This window comes from Fomitiporia mediterranea (assembly GCF_000271605.1).
Source record: "Fomitiporia mediterranea MF3/22 unplaced genomic scaffold FOMMEscaffold_18, whole genome shotgun sequence".
NCBI lineage: Eukaryota > Fungi > Basidiomycota > Agaricomycetes > Hymenochaetales > Hymenochaetaceae > Fomitiporia > Fomitiporia mediterranea.
In genome coordinates, this window is record NW_006760403.1 from 827134 (window position 1) to 846829 (window position 19696).

At 46.4% G+C, this 19696-nt stretch overlaps 9 protein-coding genes across 9 annotated transcripts; 5 read left to right on the forward strand and 4 right to left on the reverse strand.

Moving 5' to 3' along the window:
• Nucleotides 1-976: 976 nt before the first annotated feature.
• Nucleotides 977-2155, forward strand: FOMMEDRAFT_97342 (terpenoid synthase; the record flags this gene model as incomplete). Its single annotated transcript, XM_007271575.1, has 3 exons — nucleotides 977-1359; nucleotides 1428-1755; nucleotides 1781-2155. The coding sequence occupies 3 exons, from the start codon at nucleotides 977-979 to the stop codon at nucleotides 2153-2155; spliced, it is 1086 nt and encodes a 361-aa protein (XP_007271637.1).
• A 376-nt stretch (nucleotides 2156-2531) lies between these two features.
• Nucleotides 2532-3856, forward strand: FOMMEDRAFT_114903 (reductase AKOR2; the record flags this gene model as incomplete). The annotated part of the gene is made up of 6 exons (XM_007271812.1): nucleotides 2532-2638; nucleotides 2710-2899; nucleotides 2959-3034; nucleotides 3097-3299; nucleotides 3363-3654; nucleotides 3713-3856. Exons 1-6 carry the CDS (start codon nucleotides 2578-2580, stop codon nucleotides 3854-3856), a joined length of 966 nt encoding a protein of 321 aa, XP_007271874.1. The 5' UTR covers nucleotides 2532-2577.
• A 1279-nt stretch (nucleotides 3857-5135) lies between these two features.
• FOMMEDRAFT_162426 (reductase AKOR2) lies at nucleotides 5136-6415 on the forward strand (the record flags this gene model as incomplete). The annotated part of the gene is made up of 6 exons (XM_007271813.1): nucleotides 5136-5196; nucleotides 5261-5450; nucleotides 5515-5590; nucleotides 5659-5861; nucleotides 5921-6212; nucleotides 6272-6415. 6 exons carry the CDS (start codon nucleotides 5136-5138, stop codon nucleotides 6413-6415), a joined length of 966 nt encoding a protein of 321 aa, XP_007271875.1.
• A 243-nt stretch (nucleotides 6416-6658) lies between these two features.
• On the forward strand, nucleotides 6659-8489 carry FOMMEDRAFT_162427 (Nucleotidyltransferase; the record flags this gene model as incomplete). Its single annotated transcript, XM_007271814.1, has 8 exons — nucleotides 6659-6821; nucleotides 6880-7004; nucleotides 7057-7119; nucleotides 7176-7273; nucleotides 7336-7498; nucleotides 7562-7617; nucleotides 7669-8034; nucleotides 8093-8489. The coding sequence occupies 8 exons, from the start codon at nucleotides 6659-6661 to the stop codon at nucleotides 8487-8489; spliced, it is 1431 nt and encodes a 476-aa protein (XP_007271876.1).
• Nucleotides 8490-8584: 95 nt separating this feature from the next.
• Nucleotides 8585-10427, reverse strand: FOMMEDRAFT_143537 (uncharacterized protein; the record flags this gene model as incomplete). Its single annotated transcript, XM_007271815.1, has 6 exons — nucleotides 10106-10427; nucleotides 9991-10044; nucleotides 9640-9925; nucleotides 9374-9546; nucleotides 9159-9306; nucleotides 8585-9078 (listed from the first exon to the last, which is right to left on the reverse strand). The coding sequence occupies exons 1-6, from the start codon at nucleotides 10250-10252 to the stop codon at nucleotides 8585-8587; spliced, it is 1302 nt and encodes a 433-aa protein (XP_007271877.1). The 5' UTR covers nucleotides 10253-10427.
• Nucleotides 10428-12175: 1748 nt separating this feature from the next.
• Nucleotides 12176-14695, forward strand: FOMMEDRAFT_171436 (uncharacterized protein). Its single transcript, XM_007271816.1, has 3 exons — nucleotides 12176-12349; nucleotides 12491-12721; nucleotides 12778-14695. Exons 1-3 carry the CDS (start codon nucleotides 12322-12324, stop codon nucleotides 14322-14324), a joined length of 1806 nt encoding a protein of 601 aa, XP_007271878.1. The 5' UTR covers nucleotides 12176-12321; the 3' UTR covers nucleotides 14325-14695.
• Nucleotides 14696-14997: 302 nt separating this feature from the next.
• FOMMEDRAFT_162430 (uncharacterized protein) lies at nucleotides 14998-15648 on the reverse strand (the record flags this gene model as incomplete). Its single annotated transcript, XM_007271817.1, has 6 exons — nucleotides 14998-15087; nucleotides 15149-15175; nucleotides 15244-15254; nucleotides 15315-15386; nucleotides 15460-15532; nucleotides 15598-15648. The coding sequence occupies 6 exons, from the start codon at nucleotides 15646-15648 to the stop codon at nucleotides 14998-15000; spliced, it is 324 nt and encodes a 107-aa protein (XP_007271879.1).
• A 193-nt stretch (nucleotides 15649-15841) lies between these two features.
• FOMMEDRAFT_130037 (uncharacterized protein) lies at nucleotides 15842-18228 on the reverse strand. The gene is made up of 3 exons (XM_007271818.1): nucleotides 17582-18228; nucleotides 17231-17520; nucleotides 15842-17173 (listed from the first exon to the last, which is right to left on the reverse strand). Exons 1-3 carry the CDS (start codon nucleotides 18091-18093, stop codon nucleotides 15954-15956), a joined length of 2022 nt encoding a protein of 673 aa, XP_007271880.1. The 5' UTR covers nucleotides 18094-18228; the 3' UTR covers nucleotides 15842-15953.
• Nucleotides 18229-18380: 152 nt separating this feature from the next.
• FOMMEDRAFT_24091 (uncharacterized protein) lies at nucleotides 18381-19328 on the reverse strand. The gene is made up of 2 exons (XM_007271540.1): nucleotides 18939-19328; nucleotides 18381-18879 (listed from the first exon to the last, which is right to left on the reverse strand). Exons 1-2 carry the CDS (start codon nucleotides 19302-19304, stop codon nucleotides 18517-18519), a joined length of 729 nt encoding a protein of 242 aa, XP_007271602.1. The 5' UTR covers nucleotides 19305-19328; the 3' UTR covers nucleotides 18381-18516.
• Between the last annotated feature and the right edge of the window lie 368 nt (nucleotides 19329-19696).

Consider the following 19696-nt stretch of genomic DNA (forward strand, 5'->3'; position numbering starts at 1 on the left):
TGCTTTGCTCTGGCATGTGAAATATAGACGACTACGGAGTGAAACATCCAAGTTTCAGTTCAGTTCGCGAAGACGGAGATAGGCCTGTCGATGGCACTGATGGCGTTGATTTTGTTATTCGATTTATATTTATCGGTATTTTTTGGCACTCTTGTCTCCTTGTTGAGATAATACATCTACACCGTTTTGCGGCGCCACAGGAGCCACTAACTGTCTTCCTGGATGATAAGGATGAAACGCCTCCGCCATGTGCGAACCCACAAATCGCACCAAGTCACATCCGTGTCCGAGTCTTGCAAACTTATCCACAGTTCCCATCTCTGTCCGTGTCTTCTAGCGACTTTTTTCGTCTCAAATTGTCGAAGTGTTTGCTCAAAATAGAATTTACCGCTTTGAACGGCCATTTCTTAACTGTTTAGACGAATAGGACGAGCGCATTTTGGACTTCCGTGTTGCCAAGGCCTAGTCAGCATTGTTTCGACTTCTCTAATCTTCCATTCAAATATCTCGAGTTTGAGAAAATACGGTGCGTCGGTCAGCACGAGATAATAATTCGTGCTCACGAATTGGTCTGTTAACAGACAAGTTATTACCTGAATAGCATTGTTGTTTGAATGTTTCGACCTCTCTAATCTTCCATTTAGATTTCCCGATGTTGAGAAAATACGATGTGTCGGTATGATACAGATCCGTGCTCACGAAGTGGTTTGTTAAGAGACAAGTCCTTGCCCGAATGACATCGTCTCGAGCTCTCTAATCTTCCATACAGATATCCGGCCCCTGAGAAAATACGACGTATTGCACGCTAGAACATCGCAAACTTGGCAGGCGTGCCGTTTTACTATGGAAATACTAATTTGTGCTCACGAAGTGGTTTATTGTACGGACAAGGTCTTGCCCGAGTGCCCGAGTAAAGTGGTATAAATCGAAGGTGAATTCATGAAGCAAAGAGGACAAAAAACTGATACTCGCAGAGATGGTTCAGCAACCTACACAACTCGTTCTTCCAGACCTCTTCTCCTTATGTCCTTTTCCATGGAGTGGACCTAATCCACACTACTCTCCCTCCAACAGACAAACGACCGAATGGGTACTTAACTCTGGTGTCTTCGCAGACGATGCTGGTATTCGAGCACGTTTGGACGCTACGATGCCTGAGATGATTGGAGCGTATACTTTTCCTTATGCTGATGGAGACAACCTACGGATCGTCAATGATTTCATTATGATACTATTTGTGTGGGACGAGATGACGGATGTACAGGATGAGAATGGTGCTAGCGAGACTCGTAATGCTGTGGTTAGGGCCTTGACTGGCCAATCTGGCGATGGTTCTCCACTGGACCGTATTACAAGAGAGTACGTTGTCATTATCTTAATTCTTATTGCAATCGGACTTGTCCTGAATGTTTAATAATTCTTTGTAGCTTCATGAGTCGGGTACCCTTCCCTTCTGACGCAGTCCGTAAACGATTCATATCCCATTGCATTGAATACATGGACGCAACGATAGAGGAAGCATCTCTTCGTGAGGAAGGTGGTGTGCTCAGCATAGAAGAATACCTCACTTTCCGACGCAACTCTGGGGCCGTTCGTCCTTGTTTTGACCTTATTGAGGTCGTCTTGGGTATTACTCTGCCACGGGAGGTACTGGAAGACCCGAACTTTGTACGGGCTTGGGATGCAGCGAATGATATGGTTACCTGGTCAAACGCATGTCTTCTCTCCTTCTCATTTACATATCATAGGGAAAGTGTTGCTAATAATGAGACCCGCATAGGACATTTATTCATTCGCACTGGAATATGCACGCGGAATCGAAGGGTATAATGTAATTAACATCATAATGCAAGGCAACAGCGACAAATTCCTCAACATCCAAGAGGCTATGGACCGAGTTGCAATATACTTCAAGCAGTTTGGGGAGACATTTTTCATCTGCACGGAGGGACTTCTCCGTACTCATTCTTCGTCTTCGTCTATTGGTTCCGAGAAGATCGATGAAGCTGTCCGCGCATATATGTTTGGATTGGAACAGTGGGTGTATGGGAACCTTTCATGGAGTTTTGATACGAAAAGATACTTTGGTGGGTTGAATGAAGAGGTGAAGAGGACCGGTGTCGTGAAGCTACTTCAGCATAATTCTGTGGCATGAATTGTTAGTCTAGGTTTTTTTTGGTATTGTAACACAATTGAAAATAATTTATCGTACCTTGAGGAGCTGAAAACAAGAGTGCAAATGATGTCCTGTAAGAGTTATAATTCACAGCACATAGGCCTTGCCCAATAGGGCATGCATGATACTAGCCTAGTAAAGGAAGGTTCAGCGCAAGTTGGACGGAATGACATCATATCCAATTCTAAAAATACTTGCTTCCTCACGAGGTGCAAGTCGGGACGAACGGACCGTCGAACCTGTCTCCAGAAATACACAGATTCGAGAGCGATTCAATTATGGTTCTACTACCACTACCTTGGATGCATATTACAAAGGGTGGTGCAATGCAAGGCACCTTTACGGACGATCGCTGGTTACCACCATCTCCAGTTTACATATCAAAACAGTGAAGCCTGACAATGTCTGCTCCTCCACAGACGTACGTTACTCTTAACAATGGTGTCAAGATGCCTGCAATCGGTGCGTTTGATTACATACATATCAACATATCATTAAATATCAAAGATAATTATATTATAACGATTGATTAGGATTGGGATGTTGGTCTGGTCTGACCGACGAACAGCATGAGGCGGCACGTCCTTGGATTCTCTCAGCTCTCAAAGTTGGTTATAGGCACCTTGATACTGCGCATGATTATGGTACAGAAGGTGCAGTTGGTAAGGCTGTCAGGGAGTCTGGTATTCCTCGAGAGGAGATCCATGTAACCACCAAACTGCCGTGAGTATGTCACTTGGACGCAGTCTTATTTGATTCTCATATTGTTGTGATACATATAGTCTCCATCACCATGCGAGGGTTGCCGATTCTATCGAGCAGTCGCTCACAAATGCGGGGTTTGATTATTACGACCTTGTGAGATACACCTCTTTCTTTGTATTTATTTAAAAAATAAAATCAACCGATATCTGATATAGTGGTTGATGCACTGGCCCCAAGCGATGGCAAACATCGATGACAAGCCAAACCCTCGTTACCCTGGTCCGAATGGAGAGCCTGACAATGGTGACTTCATCATGGATGACAAGACTAGTTTCAACCAGACGTGGACCGATATGGAGAAGATATACCAGTCGGGGAAAGTGAAAGCTATCGGTGTCAGTAATTTCAGTGTGAAAAAGTGCGTTGTTTTTCACGCTATTCCAATTGGACTTAAACATATGAATGAATGATGGACTTATAGTTTAAAGAAGCTTCTGCAAACTGCAAAGATCATCCCAGCGGTAAACCAGGTTGAGATGCATCCTCATCAAACGCAACCTGAATTACTGGAGTTTTGCCGGGAGAAAGGGATTATCCTGACCGCCTATCGCCCGACTGGTTTCCCAAAGGTTGCGGATGATCCGACAATGATTAAGCTCGCCGAAAATTACAAAGTCTCCCCAACGCAGATTAATTTGGCATGGGACCTTGCAAGAGGAACAACTGCGATTCCTAAGAGTACTAACGAGGGAAGACAGAGGGCAAACTTACTGGTACGTCTCGTATTTGGGCAAAATAAATCTGGCGATTATTAAAAGCGGGTTACTTTAGGAACTTCCAACACTGTCAAAGGAGGATATTGAGCTGATCAACTCTCTGAACAAGAATGAACATTATTGCGGCTATCCTGAACCACGGGAACGAAATGGAGAGAAGCTGGTCTTTGGTTGGACATACACTCAGATGGGCTGGTGAATACAGAGACGGGAAGCATATATAAATAAAGGAATCAGTTGTACCCGTGACATGAGGTTGAGATATCGACTCGGATCCTCTTGTATGCGTTGCTTTGGAAGAAGGAGGAGTCAAATTGAATTGTTGTTGCGGAGTCTGAAAATCGACGCGTCCAGTGAAATTCCACGCGTGCTTGACGATTTTCACGTCGCTACCGTTCACTTCATCGCTCGATGTTATGCCGAAAATCTCGGCCAGCAACGACTTGATATCATATTATACAAATAACGGCCGTCGCTCATGCATACTTTACGCTTCCTACGATGCAAAACCTTTGCGCCAAATGAGAATGGACCGAATATCCATCTCGTTCGTTGGTTAACTAAAGGTATGGAGTTTAATCATAGTTTTCAGGAACTGATTCTCGAATTACTTTTTTTCCTCCTTCGTATTTGCATAGCAAAGAACGGCGTTGTTAATGACGAGCTCTTAATAGGACATCTACTCATTTGCACTAGAACATGCACGGGGTATTGAAGGGTACAATGTGATCAACATCATAATGCAAAGCAACAACAACAAATCCCTCACTATCCAAGAGGCTATGGACCAGGTTGCACTATACTTGAAGCAATTTGGGGAGACATTCTTTGCCTATACAGGGGAATTTCTCTGTACACATTCTTCGTCTTCGTCTTTCGATTCTAAGAACGGTGAAGCCGTCCGTGCATATTTGTTTGGATTGGAACAGTGGGTGTAAGGAGATTTGTTATGGAGTTTTGATGCAAAGAGGTATTTTGGCGTGTTGCATGAGGAGGTGAAGAGGACTGGGGTCGTGAAGCTGCTTCAGTGTAATTCTGTGGCATAAAACTATTCATACAGAATGTGATCATAGAATTTAAAAAAAGATACTGAGCATATATATTAGTAATTGTAGGGTAATTTGTTATTGGTTTATGATATACCCAACAAGGTACAGATTCTAGTTTAGTACAGTACAGTGTACACAATGAAGCTTCTCGTGCAGATTGGACGGAATGACATCATGCTTAGTTCTAAGAATAGTAGTATAAGTTCGCTTACCCGATTGGTGCGGGCCGGGACCAACGGGCCGTCGATCGAAATCTTGTCCGCTGCCAGAAATACTTACGCAGGTTCGAGAGCAACTCAATTATGGCTCTACTATACTTCCTTCGGTGTAATTACAAAGGAGAGTGCAACGCAAGGCACCTTCACAGACAGTTACAAGTTACCATCACCTCTAGTCTACATATCAAACAGTGATTCGTGAAGCTTGGCAATGTCTGCCCCTCCTCAGACGTACGTTACTCTTAACAATGGCGTCAAGATGCCTGCTATCGGTGCGTTTCATTATATCCATACCATTGAATTATAAGGACCAATATATATTGTTATAATGATAAGGACTGGGATGTTGGTCCGGTTTGACCGACGAACAGCACGAAGCAGCACGTCCTTGGGTTCTCTCAGCTCTCAGAGTTGGCTATAGGCACCTCGATGCTGCACATGATTATGGTACAGAAGGTGCAGTAGGTAAGGCTGTCAGGGAGTCTGGTATTCCTCGCGAGGAGATTCATGTAACCACCAAGCTGCCGTAAGTATTTCAATTCCCTTGGACACACTCTTATTCAATTCGCATCATGTTGTAATGCATATAGCCTCCATCACCATGCGAGAGTTCCCGATTCTATCGAGCAGTCGCTCGGGAATGCAGGGTTTGATTATTATGACCTTGTGAGATACACCTATTTCTTGTTTTAAACATTTGTTCACAAAATTTAATCGACTAATATCTGATACAGTGGTTGATGCACTGGCCTCAAGGAATGGCGAACATCGACGACAAACCGAACCCGCGTTACCCTGGTCCAAATGGAGAGCCCGATCAGGGGGATTTCATCATGGACGACAAGACGACCTTCAACCAGACGTGGGCCGACATGGAGAAGATATATGAGTCAGGGAAAGTGAAAGCTATCGGTGTCAGTAATTTCAGTGTGAAAAAGTGCGTTGCCTTTCACGCTCTTTCAATTGGACTTCAACATATGAATGATGGACGTATAGCTTGAAGAAGCTTCTGCAAACTGCAAAGATCATCCCAGCGGTAAACCAGGTTGAGATGCATCCTCACCAAACGCAACCTGAATTGCTGGAGTTTTGCCGGGAGAAAGGGATTATTCTGATCGCCTATTCCCCAACTGGTTACGCAAAGGTTGCAAATGATCCGACAATAATTAAGCTCGCCGAGAAGTATAAGGTCTCTACAGTGCAGATTAACTTGGCTTGGGATCTTGCAAGAGGAACAACTGCCATTCCCAAGAGTACTAATGAAGGCAGACAGCGGGCAAACTTACTGGTACGTCTTGGATTAAGGTATAATATTTCCAACGAGTATTGAAAAATGTATCGTCTCAGGAACTTCCGACACTATCTAAGGAGGACATTGAGCTAATCAGTTCTTTGAACAAGAACGAACATTACTGCGGTTATCCTGGTCCACGGGAAAGAAATGGAGAGAAGCTGGTCTTTGGTTGGACATACACTCAGATGGGCTGGTAGACACAGAAGCAAAGAGCAAGTTAATAAAGGGGAGGTTGTGCGTGTACATGACGTTGGGATAGTAGCTTGTGCCTATGCTTTAATCTGTCGCCTTGGAAGTAACATTAGATGTAACGTTGGTGCAGGAGGGAGAGGAATCAAATTGATTTGTTGCGGAGCTCGAAAATCGACGCGTCTTACGAGAAATTCCACACGTGCCTGACAACTTTCACGTTGCTACCGCTCACCCAATTGCTCGATGTTATGCTGAAAATTTTCTCGAGTCTCTGTCGACAACGTACATCACATTATCTCATACAAAATATCAGCCGCCGCTCACGTACACGTTATGTCTCCTACGATGCAAAATCCTTCGTACCAAATGAGAATGGACCGAATATCCAACTCGTTCGTTGGTTAACGAAAGGTATGTGGAATAATCTTTATATTCATGGAAAGTACTGATGTACTGTTGTGTCAGTAAGAAATGGAAAACGAGGGCATCCCAAACGTGGAGAATGGACCATATAAGGCTCGCGCATTTCAGCATGCCTTTAAGGCATTAGACGCACTACCTCAAGCCATTACTTCTGGCGAGGAAGCTTTAAAGGTGCGTTTACTAAAGCATGTCTCTCGTCAGATTTTTACTCAGTAAATTTCAGGTTGTTGGTGTCGGCAAAGGCATCGCGCGCAGAATAGATGTATATCTAAGTCAGGGTGCTGAGGTGCGTGTCCACCGTTATTTTGTCGTTCACGAGACAAGTGATAATGACGTTCTCAGGGATCTTCTCCAAAGCCAGCTGCTCCTCCAAAGAAAACACCTGAAGATATCGAGCGAGAAAGGACGCTCTTGGAGTTTCGACGTGTACCGGGGATCGGGTAATTCCTGAGTTTTCACCAGAAACATGGACATAATTTTTTTTCTAACTGCCTACTTTTAGACAGGTTAAAGCCAAGAGGCTTTATGACGCTGGCTGCCGCTCGCTTGATGACCTTCGAAATCCGGAGCACTTCAAGAGCTTGTCTGCTCCGATCCGAGCCGCTCTCGACTATGTTGACCATTTGAGCGAGAGGGTGACTCGAGCTGAAATTGAAACAGTCACGGTGCGCTCTTTGTCGTTTCTCAAAGCAGGGCCGTTTGCTTATATGTGTCATCGCCGTTCGTAGAACATTATCGGGCCTTTAATTTCTTCTGAAACTAGAATGCATGCAGTAGGTAGCTAGTGCGTATCTGAAGTACAATTTCTGTGTGCCATGCTTAATCCCTTGAACAGCCGACGTGGTCTACCATCATGCGGTGATGTCGATATAATTTTCTTCCATCCTTCATGTACCTACGTTCCTCGACCTGGAGAGAAAACGATGTCATGCGACTCGTCCTCCGCATCCTCCACAACCCCAGCGACTAAACGGCGCGGTCGGCCAGCAAAGCATGTCACGCCCTCACAAGTTAAACAAGATACACTTCTGCGAGAACTTGTTTTACGGCCCTTGGAACGTGCCGGTCTGCTTGCTGCGACCTTAACGGAGGGTTCTCGAAAATGGCAGGGTATTGTGCGTATTCCCTTAGAAACTGCTACTTCTCAACCGGCTTCCGGCAATGGAAGAGCGAATTGCATTTACCGTCGAATGGACTTGTCGTACGTACCAGTTCCATTATCTACATGTCCTACATATAATTTTTAATTTTTATTCCAGGTTATATCCAACTCTTTCCGAAGGCGCTGCTTTACTTGCCACTACAGGCGACGCAGATTTCAACGCTCACGTCCGCAGATGCGCGTCCAAGCAAGGTTTACTCCTGAACGAATTCGGGCTCTGGAAGTTCTGTCCTCAATCATCACCCGAAACTGAAACAGAAAATACATCATCTTCCAAAAATTCCGAAAACGTAACGGGATCGAATTCGGACGCCGAGGGTCGATGGGAACTCGTAGCGAGTAGTACGGAGAAAGAGATACTGGATGAACTCGGCGTGGAGTACGTCGGGCCTGAAAGGCGTAATTTTACTTTCGTGGTGAGCAAGTCGAAGCAGGGGTCAATGTTGAAGTTGCAGAGGGCGGTGGTTAAGGCTCGGAAAGCCAAGTTAAAATGAAAATTTCTTTATCTTAGGTAGAATACTAATGATGAGATCTAATTGATAATAATACTACTCTATGTATATGGATTGGACAAAGATTATTGAATTAATTAATACCAAATGCTTCTCGTCCTGTGAGCGGGAAGTATCTCCTGAGTGGTAACTCCTTCGATGACGTCCTGGCCGCGCTCGATACTCTTCGCAAGGTCCCATAGATAAAAATCGATCAACACGCTGCTCACTTCCTTACTCTCACCATCTCCCAGCGCAGTGGTATCCGAGGTAGAACGAAGTCGAAAAATCTCATCCCTCACAGCTTCAACAGCCAATATACTAGCAGCACGGATACTCAGTTCTTCCCTACTACCAGGTGGGAAGTTCACCTTTGCCTGGAGTTGTTGAATGAGTTCGGGTGGGTAGACGAGGATACCGAGGTGGTGTAAGATTTGTGGGACGCGGTAGTCTGCGAACATCGTGAGTTCGTGTACGCCGTTAGGGAAGAATGGGTGTGGTTGTGGTTGTAATTGCGAGTGTGGAGAAGAGAGTGGGTAGAAGGCTGCCCAGGTCTCTGCGACGAGGATTTGTGCGCGTTTCCAGAAATACACTTCGGTGATGTAAGAACAAGATAGGTGGTTAGTGAAAGTAGGACAGAGGAAGGTGGGACAGTAAGAATAGTATATGTACCTGTTCGACCATTGTACACTACTTCGTCACGGAAAGAAGGGAATGTCTCGGTGATCATTTGTACGAGCTGTAGAGCCGTCCCACGTCCCGACCCACCGTGTCGTCTCGCAAATTCATCCAAGAATCCTTGGAAGCTACCTCCAAATTGCTACATATACGAGAACCATTTCAGAGTGTTGTTTTGATATATCATATAAAGGGGACTAGTAGCGAACCTCGCATAAAATTGCCCCATTCTCGCGCATGACGGCAATCCGCTCCCTTAACAGAGGAATCCCCTCAGTACATTGTGGAGCTGGTAAGAATATAGATGCTATGAGGTTGTCTGGGCATCGTTCGATGGATGAATAGAAGAATGGGTCGGTTATTGGGATGTTGGCCTCCAAGGCTAATGAGTCATGCATCCAAGTATTAATATCGGAATATATTCATCAGTAGGAAGACTTTATGAATGCAGAAGAATTAACGAAGTGCAGCACACCTCGATCAATAGCAGCCACTAAACTCCAATAACCCGTCCAAATGCGTCTTTCCTCACTATCCCACCCAGCACGCCATTCTATACCAAACCGTTCACATACACCATTTTCATTGCCTTCCTTCTCAGACCAGAAGGAAAAGTTGAGCGAGGAGATGAGGAAGATCCAGTCTAGGACTTGACGCGTGCGAGGATCCGACGGGGAGAATGTTTCTGGTGGACAGAGGTGTAGTGCGTGCGTGCGCCAGGTTGACGGTGTGTATGTCTCTTCGGTGAGTTTATGGGAGACCTAGGTGACGCACGAAACACATTAGCAATAGCAGAAGAGAAAAACATAAGAGATTGGATACGTACGTATTTAGCAGCGTTCGAGATACCAGTATCGTCTAATTTCACGAGGTCTGTCTTCTATTTATAATTATTTTTCTGTCAGGACTGCGTTTTGTGAATGCGTGAAGAAATTACTCACTTCAAATGCGAACTTCGCACTCTCTACAACAGGGTTTTTTATCAGCTCACGAACGTCAACGAACTCCAACAGCTCCTTCTCGTTAATTAGTTCGTCTTCTACATTTTCTACGTTCGATGAAAACGTAGTCAAGTCAGACAGAATCATTTTTGGTCGGGTGTTGTGTTATTGTAGCACAAGGAAAAAAAAATAAGCTAGAGCCCAAGCAAGAGATATACGTAGCAGTAGACAGGAGAGATTAATCGATGAGATATGATAACAAGATACAGGAGATATGAAAAGCAAGAAGAAAGGAAGAGCGCGTATTAGGCGGATGACATGGAGGTTCGTGGCGTCGTCATTGTTAGAATGAAAATTTTTACCTTTTTGAGGAGACGGGCGCTTACGAATATCAATAACCTTTTAGCGTGGCGTCTCGACTCTTCTCCGAGATCTTGCCGAGATCACGTAACACTTCAGTCACGGGACCGTGTCGCTACATTAGAAGACCATTTGTTAAAGACAAAGCAAGTGCGAGCAGTGAACACGACTTTATGTATTTTTACGTCTCTAATATGATCGTGGCGATGGTTACGACAAATAAGATATGTAGACATAAGGAGGATCTGCGTATCGGCCAATCAAGCTATCTTCATTGTATGTTTATTCCACGATACTGTACCCATCTGTATGGGTACAACCGTAACGTGTAACGCAGGGGTGGTTTGGTTGCTAGCAGTAACGCGTAACGCATAGCAGTAGTTGCTTTCCCTTAAGGAGCGTTACATAGTTTTAAGCGAGCATTATATTATATAAGACAATTCAAAGTTTTGTTACTTTTGTATACTACAAGTGTTAGAAAATTTGAAAAACTTATTGGATTGTTACGATTGAATTTATATACTAATACTAATGTAGTATAGTAACTTCCGGCAACGTCCGTCTGGTTGTCTGTATTAGCAACTGTAACGCGTCCACATAGTTAGGTTTCCAATTTCCACCGGTAACGCACTCTGCCTGGTTGTACCCATACAGATGGGTACAGTAGTCGCATGAAAAAACATACGTAGCTCCCAGCACTTAGCCAAGCCAGAAAGATCATGCGTGGACCAACTGCATACGTTGGAGTAAATCTGCACTGTGTCCGAGATAGCCGTAACAGTGGTATACGTCCCGGCTGGATAAGACAAAATGAACTTATACCATGGGTACTATGGGTGCTGATCTCATGGTCTTTGTGAGCGTCCGTCGATACATGCGGTATCTTTGGGTTCAAATATGTAGCCGTTACGTTCCCCATAGTAGGAGAGCGTGTCCGCAAATAGGAAGGAATACTGGACGAAAGTATTTTTGGTTCGTGTTGTTCCATTTTCCGTGTGTCGGAAATGAGTCTCGAGAATGAGAATGAGGGTATAAGGCGGAAGTGATAAAATAGATGGAAGGTGACCGGAGAGCGTATAGCCGTTTGGTGAGCTTCTTGCTGGATTCGGAAGAAATTCATCCAAGATGTGCCACCCATGTGATGCACGATCATTCAGCTGATAGATGCAAGAGACCTCGATAGAGAATGGTTAACAAATGATAGATACGTGAGTGGAAGTCTAGTGTATACCAAACATTAATGAAATGATTGTGCTTGAATGGTTCGACTGGTGTTGATGGCCACGCACTATCGCTATCCCATCTGTCGATTTCACAAGAAGTGGATTCATCAATTGAACAGTTTTACTGCGTCGGAAACGCAATCGCAAGAACTGTTCGTGTTGTTTGTTCCGGAGTTTCACCTCGTTGATGTTCGTCCACTTCGAAATCCTCGAGTAAGCAAGGCTGACGGTTTACGGTATTTGCCGGACACGTCGAGTTGAGGGTCCTTTGGGACATATGCAGCGTAGTTTTTGTGTTGTTCTGCCACGTAAAGCTCGCTCGGGGGCAGTCGTCGCGAAAGGAGAGAAAAGGGCGCGAAAGGAATTTATTTTTGGGTATCTGAATAACGGGGGAGCGAAGAAAAGGTGATATTGATCATGAGAGCAGTAGCAGTCGCCCATCGCCCATCTCCATCTTTGGTCATCCAGTTCACGCGACGGGTCTCTTGGTCTCCTACCTCCACCATCTCCCTCTCTTCGTCTTCGTCTACCTCTTATCTCGTACCCAGGTCTGCGACGGTGTCTACGCGCAGTTCTGAGTGTCGAATGCAAACGACGAGTGAAAGGATCAAGCAGTAAAAAAGAAAAACGAAAATGATGGTGGATTTCGGACATCTGCCGCGTGAGCATCGCACTCGGCTTCTTCTTCCCGTCCGACCGTCTCTGACTGATCAATCCTCCTCTCCTCTCCTCTCCTTCCCTCTCCCTCCTTTCTCCCTCTCTCTCCTCTTGACCATGTCCCTTCATCGGTCACGACTGGTAGGCATCCTGCTCGCCATGTTACTAGCGGTGGCGTTCGCCCGGGCTAGCTCAATTGGTGCCCGCAGTCCGCAGGATCCAGACGACGATAATGACGGTGATGAATCCGGGTCTCTTCACTTCTACACCCCGACGCCATCTCTCGCGGCCGGCGCAGCCGCTCCTACTCAGACGGTAACGTTCACGCTCGGTGAGCTTCCTGATACAAGCGTGTGTGGCCAAAGCACCATTACCTGTGAGTTTGCAAAAATACAGTGCATCTATAATACATATACGACTCATTTGATGCAGGGAATTACGTCGGGCCTACATACTATGTGATGGCACTCTCCGTTATGCCCTACTTTGTGAAGGACTCTTCTGACGACATCCCCGTTGTGATTGGGACATTGAATGGTGGCCTTGGTATTGGGAAGTACACCTGGTCACCGGTTAACGTCTCCGAAGGACAATACAATTTAAATATCACCATCCCAAATCTTAGCATATCGTATATCTCGGAGCCATTCTACGTCGCGAATAGCTCTGATCACTCCTGCCTGGTCGGTTCCTCATCGACTACGCCTTCTCAACCATCTTCCACCGGGTCCCCATCAGCAAGTACATCTGCTGGTGATACTTCTGGCGGTGCAACAGATGCTCCCGTCATTGGTGCTGTCAGTGGTTCATCCATGTCTCGTGGAGGCATTGCTGGTGTTGTGATTGGAGTTCTGGTCTTCGTGGGTGCACTGGTCGCTATCTTGCTATTACTCTGGCGGCGCCGCGCGAGTAGAATTATGGGCGCCCCTCGAGGCGGCTTATTTGAAAAGCGTCGTCCGAAAGGTGCCGTCTCAATTGGTAGCAGGGGTGGATCATTTTCTTCCGCACATGGTGTCCCTCCACGAGGTTTAGGATCGACGTTTGGTACATCGGCACACTATAATCTGAACGACCCTTCAAATAGTGCACTTGGACATGGTATTTCTGAGGACGATATAGGAACGCAATCGCTCTCTGGAGAGAAACCATTAGCTCTTGCCCCCGCCGAACTTGGGATGATCCCTCCTGTCCACCGCAAGCCGCACGCATACAGGGACTCCCTTGGCTCAGTGGCAACAAGCTCGACTACGGCAGCAGGCTCGCCAATTAATAAACACCTGCGACATTCGGGCCCACTTTATACGTCAGATCCATTCGCTTCCAGTCCACCCACGCCGAGGGTATCAGGAGATTATCAAAGGTCATTAGGTAACCAGAGTCAAGTACCCGTGGCTCTTTACCACCCTTCCTCTATCGAATCGACTCCACGCACGTATGGATCTCCTGGCGTGCCTCGCGATATCTCAATTACGTCTTCCCTACCCGATTTCGATTTTGAACGGGATGCTGCCTCGCCTTTCGCAGCTGCTGCTGCACCGGCAATTTCACGCCGTGCACCTCCACCACCCCCGGTTTCAGCGCCAAGCGCCACACAACCTACACGGCGTTCAACACGTAAACCCGTGCCTGTTTACGAACCTTCCGTAGCAGGCGAAACGCTTGAGCTCGTTGAGCCGTCAACTCCACGTTCGACCGGAACAGCATCGTCATACTACAACAGCGGCACAGCACAACGGTCCAGTGTGTCTCTAGCACAGTCTTCGGGAGGGAATGATTGGTCTTCGGCTGCAGCTCATTCGCACTCTCCGCCTTCTGGAGCCTCTCCGATTAGCTCTGGTTCGTATGGCTCGTACGGGAGCGGACATTCGCTTGGTAGTTTGGGTCGTGGTGACTTGCCCGACCTGAACCACAAGTCAAGCTTTGGAGAACGTCAGATGCACGTTATCATGCCGGACCCTCCACCACGCGAGATGCAATAAATAATCCAATCAAGGCTAAACTGTATAGACCTTCTGATTGTTTGATGAAAGTAGCTGGCCTGCGCTTCTCTTCACTCAAATATTCACATCGGCTACTGGATGTAATGCTTTCTAGGGATGGAGTTCTGTGTTAGTATGTTGTTTACCCTTTTTCTATTTTCGCAACTGTGTATTATTCCCCCGTCTTGCTGTCCAACATTCTACTTGCTTTTAACGCTTCTTTTATTGACTTGATAGGACCTCTTCTCTCCCTCCTTCCTCCGCCTCTACCTCCATTCTCCTCAGTACCACGCTCTTCTTGATCCTTTTACCCTTCACCCTTATTTTGCTGTTTACGTATCGGATACGCAATTTTTTCTATCTACCTCGCCCCCCCACTGTTCTGCTAAAACCGGTTTAATGTGTGAATCTATGTATTGGAATGCGTAAATGAATTTTCATGTTGTACGTGTGCCCTTCTCATAATTGGTGGCCTGCAAGCTGGTTGCTAGGAGTATTGTGTGTACATCGACGCAATCTTGAGTTTGTAGAGAGAAATTTGATTATAATCACAGTACAAATTCTTAACTACGAGGAGAACAACAGGGGAAAGTGGGGCAAGTCGATACATAAGGTCAATTCAGGAGCTACTGTCCATCGTTCGGTCAAATTCCCGCTATGGGACTGGACGTATTTAGGCCTTCTCGTCGTGTTTCTGTTCGAAGTACTCCTTCGCAGACATTTCGCCCTTGAGGATACGTTCGCCCGTCTCTTTCGTTTCAGGCTACATATCATGATATGTATAATTAGAAGTTGTACTTTGGAGATACACGACATGTTCATACCTTTTTTAGAACAGAACCTCGGATGCTCTGCAGCGAGTTCGGTCAGTAAATGGATGTTCCTCCTTTGAAGGTACTGGTTAATGAACACTGCCAACCTTTGCATAGCCTGAAAGATCAAATCGATTTCAGAAATACATTCTTCTCTACAGTGTTGGACTTAACTTACCAACCATCTGGTCCTTAAACGGGACCTTATCACCCTCGTGTACCGTCGTTCCAGATCCTGGTTCAGGTGCACCTACGTCGTACCAAAGAAATAGCACACGTAAACGACTGTTTTGACATTAAATGAAGGAATGAGTTGTACGGACCCTGTTGAGCGGGTGTGGCAACAGGCTCTTGTTGAGTTGCGTTCGGGTCTGGGTGGTACAGTTCTGAAGGCATCTGAAGAAGTCGCAAGTGGCAATAAGCTACATATTCTATGCGAATGGCTCGGACAGTGAACATACCATGACGCCAGGTTGGCCGGTTGCAGGCGAACCAGAGGCAGCAGTCGACATTGTATCAATATAAAATTAAACGGGCAATATCGACGAGCTGGTAGTGGGGAAAGTAACAGTATTTCCTTGTGCTTTGGCGGCTTATGTATGAACGGAATTGTTGTGTGTGGGGCTCTGACATCATAGTATACGCGCAGGAAACTGATGATCGACATTATGTGATTGTGTATGTCCACAAACATGCTTTATTTCCAGATATGTACATGTAAAATAGAACTACATGAAAGTGATGAATACAAATTAATTAATGAATCTAAAACGAGAGACAACCAAGTATAATGAAATGCAAAAACTCCAACATTCTGTCAATAATTAAATCCCTCACGCATAACACCTAACCGCGTAAGACCCGCACCCTCAAGCGCATCCAATGCTGACTCCTCGAATTTCGGTGGTCCACAGAGATAAGTTAGTCGGTCCTTAGCGTCTGATACGAGAACCATTGATGACTTGTCTGCATCTTTTGAGAATTTGGGTCTTCCCTCGTGTATGAAGACAGTCAAGCCTTCACTATCCGAGCTGTTACCATTGACGTCAACGCCAGGATCCACAGAGGAGAATATATGCAGCGCCAATTTGAGGTTTGCTTCCTTCGATTCGGAGTGACTGAGTGCGTCTCGAATGAGACGAAGGAGTACATGAGGCTCATGAGTGGAAAGCAAGAGGACCACGTCGTATTCCATCTCAGAATTCGTCGAACTGGACGAAATGGAGCCTAGCATGCTTAAGAACGGCGTTACTCCGATACCACCAGCGATCCATAACAGCTTAATCTTCCCTTGTCCATGTCCTTCGGAAGGCTTAGGGAGTGTGAACGAACCCGATATTCCTACAAGCTGCACACGAAATCCAAGCGGACGTGCATCCTCAAGAATAGCAGGCATCCTCTCATGTGCACGACGAGCAAGGTTAAACAATGCACCAGTTACGAGTCCACCAGGCTTTTCGCGCATCGTCAAGTCAAACGTACGCGTCTCCAGCGCTTCGTCCAGACCCGAAGAAGACGAGATAGTCCACGTACGAATTCGATCGTCGTTCAAGCTAGCTTCGCGTCCCGGTGCCATGTGCGCGTATTCCTGCTTCCCAAGTAGGTCGGTGAAGTCGAGAACGGCCGTCTGGCCAGCACGTATCTTCACTGGTTTATCCGTCTCAAACGAGAACGTTGCGAGAGAATGCGATAGAATCTGGATACGCGCGAGCGATACGCTGACTTCGTCCATTTGGCGCATTGCTTGCCCCTCTTCCTCTTCCGCGAGAAACTTGATAGGCGGGCTGTATGGACTACGCTCGACACCTGTTCCTGGACGTTGGCGCACAGGTAGCGCATCTCGTATGAAAATGAAAGCCTCGACGTAGAGTGTAGTAAGCACGTTTTGACGAGGCATGAGAGCTTGTGCCTCTTTGCCGAGGAGGTTCTTTGCAGTACCGGATACATAGAGAATATCACCCGTTGCGAAATCGAGGAACGACATCCCTGCGCGCGACGTAGCCTCTACGTTTCCGAGAGATGTCATTATCCGATTACCTAGAACGCGGTCAGTACATTGATATATGTCTAATAAAGGGATGGATATACACTCACCGGAATAATCTGGTAAGATAAGCGTCCGGCCATCTGAAGGCATTACACGAACGAAGCCTTGCCGACCACCGCGTGCGTTCATACCGACGTGCGATGGGAATCTTTCCTTGTCGGACTCAGATGCACTATAACTTGTCCCGAGAAATACTGTGTCCGCTTGGAGGATAAAGTCGATCGTCTCTGGCGGGAGTCTGTCTTCCGGAGCCATATCAAGGTTGCGAAAGACAATCCGCGGAGATGCATCGAGATACTGGTCTAGTGTTCGCACGTTAATGTACTTTGGACAGTTTCTAAACAGTGAAGATGTCAGGTTAGTCTGTTTTGAAAGAAGATAATAGAGTATATGCATACCCAATAGCTTGATTCACTCGCAAATGTATGCGTCTCGACTTCGGTCCAGTCTTCTCTATGCGCTCCATCCAACCAGCGAACTTGTTTCTCCTCCGTGTCGGAAACTCGATCCCAAGGCCTGCAGTAAGGACATGCATCTTCTTCTCATTATTACTCCCACTACCGGTTTGACTTTCAACCGCTTCTAGACTCTCAAGCATCGGGTCGCCATCCCACATTTCCAAATCCATTACGAGTTCCGTCTCAGTTGGGCTCCTTACCCACGCTTTCTCCCCAGGGCTCTGTGTACCTCGAGGGCCAGAGACGAGCGCAGCCCATGGCCTCCCATGAGCATCAACGATAGTAAGCGGAAGAAATGGTATATTGCGCGAATAGAATATACGGTGCTGCTCTGGCATACTAGCATCGATCCAGGAGTATGCTATTGAAATCGGGCCTGTCGTGAATTCTGGCCCGAGCTTAGCGCGTATTGAACGTTCGCCTGGATGCCATCCGTTGAGTGCGACTGACATGATGTGCAGGGTATTCTCTTGAAGTGATGTAGGACTTGAACGACTGAACGAGCAGACGTTTGAAACAAGCGTGGAACTCCAGATCTTTATACTTTGAAATGCATGGCTACCCCGTGCCCAAGAAACTCAGGACAGGATGCGCGATCTGTCATGTTTTGAATAATCGATGGTGTGCTGTAAGTCAAGTGAATGAAACAATGTCTGAGTCTGACTCAGCAAGACCTCGGCTTCACACCAATCCCGAAGCTGACCCGCAATCATAAATACACAATTTGATAATGAGAGTCGTATTTTTCCAAAGGCAGGTAATCGGGAAAAAAAGAAAACTACACTACAATTACATGCATGATAGAATCAATCAGTACATGAGATGTGCAGCAAGTCTCTTATATTCTTTGGCAGCATGTCTTTTAAATCCAGAGCCTACGACCTCTTCTGTGCTTTCTTCTCTGCATCAGATGCGGCTTCCTTCACCTCTCGCGCAGCCTTTGCAGCTTCAGAAGCAGCCGCAGACTTCGCGTCCTCACCCTTTGATTTACCCCAACCAAACCAACTCCACCACGAGCTCTTTGCCTCGTTAGCTTTTTTATCTGCGTACGCTCTTGCATCTTGTACTCCCTTCTCCGTCGCCTCCTTCGACTGCTGAAGAGATGATGCAGCTGAGTCTTTATAGGATGCGAGCCGTGCCTGTGCGTCGGCGGCGGTAGTGTTCGCCCTATCCGCTGCGCTGTCATATGTTGACTGTATGCTCGATTGTGCCGAGTCAACCTTTGCACGACCGTCGGCCTGATGAGTGAAGTACGTTAGGTCTAGTTATAACTAATATCATAGCGGATCAAATGCACCTTTGCCTGATCAACCCTCTCACGTCCCTCCTCGAGTTTATTCTTTGCTTGCACGCGCGCCGCATGTTCTAATTCCCGCGCTTTCAAGTTTACATCCTTACTTTCTTCCTCTTGCTTGGTCGTGTAATAATAGTAACCGAATCCACCAGCAGCGACGAGTGCACCAAGTATCAACGGAGTGCTGGAACCTTTTCCTTCTGCCTCGGCGAGTGGCGGGGGACCGGTTGGAGGTGGCGCAGGGTTCTTCGAGGGGTCACTTGCATATCTGCGTACGGGAGCAGCACGGAGCGCCCGTGGCCTTGCGGCGATAGCAGTTGCAGTGCCCGAACGACGAGCGATGTTGCGTACGACGAGAGAACTGTTCATGACGACTTGGTTGTGAGTAGAGCACTTGGCTACGACGGAACGTGATTCATATAGTAGGAGCGTGACGCATGACATCATGCCATTCCCTTGTCGTCATATGGTAAATCACCCCGCATGATCGACGCGCCCGCGTTACACTTACAGCATCAAATATCAAATTATCAATAAAATTTATTTCCACATCTCATTCTTTCCACACCTACACTCGAATTGTGCGATGTAGCCCACGAGATGCTCCCTCCATACATCATCTTTGATAAGATTACCTGCGAGTATCCTTTGCTTAGAAACCAATTGGATTATACAGTTTACGTTCGTAGCAATGGTTGTCATCCAGAACTTGCAACTTATTGACCTAGAAAAGGGAATATGAGTGTTCGGGTTAGGGTATA

What these genes read in the sequence shown, in the direction of transcription:
- FOMMEDRAFT_24091 (XM_007271540.1), bottom strand. Translation starts at nt 19,304, where the DNA reads ATGAACAGTTCTCTCGTCGTACGCAACATCGCTCGTCGTTCGGGCACT. An exon ending in AGAGGGTTGATCAGGCAAAG is followed by an intron (nt 18,880 to 18,938) that starts GTGCATTTGATC and finishes TTCACTCATCAG; the next exon opens with GCCGACGGTCGTGCAAAGGT.
- FOMMEDRAFT_130037 (XM_007271818.1), bottom strand. Translation starts at nt 18,093, where the DNA reads ATGTCAGTCGCACTCAACGGATGGCATCCAGGCGAACGTTCAATACGC. An exon ending in CGAGTGAATCAAGCTATTGG is followed by an intron (nt 17,521 to 17,581) that starts GTATGCATATAC and finishes TTCACTGTTTAG; the next exon opens with AAACTGTCCAAAGTACATTA. An exon ending in TATCTTACCAGATTATTCCG is followed by an intron (nt 17,174 to 17,230) that starts GTGAGTGTATAT and finishes ACCGCGTTCTAG; the next exon opens with GTAATCGGATAATGACATCT.
- FOMMEDRAFT_171436 (XM_007271816.1), top strand. Translation starts at nt 12,322, where the DNA reads ATGATGGTGGATTTCGGACATCTGCCGC. An exon ending in GGATTTCGGACATCTGCCGC is followed by an intron (nt 12,350 to 12,490) that starts GTGAGCATCGCA and finishes CACGACTGGTAG; the next exon opens with GCATCCTGCTCGCCATGTTA. An exon ending in TGGCCAAAGCACCATTACCT is followed by an intron (nt 12,722 to 12,777) that starts GTGAGTTTGCAA and finishes CATTTGATGCAG; the next exon opens with GGAATTACGTCGGGCCTACA.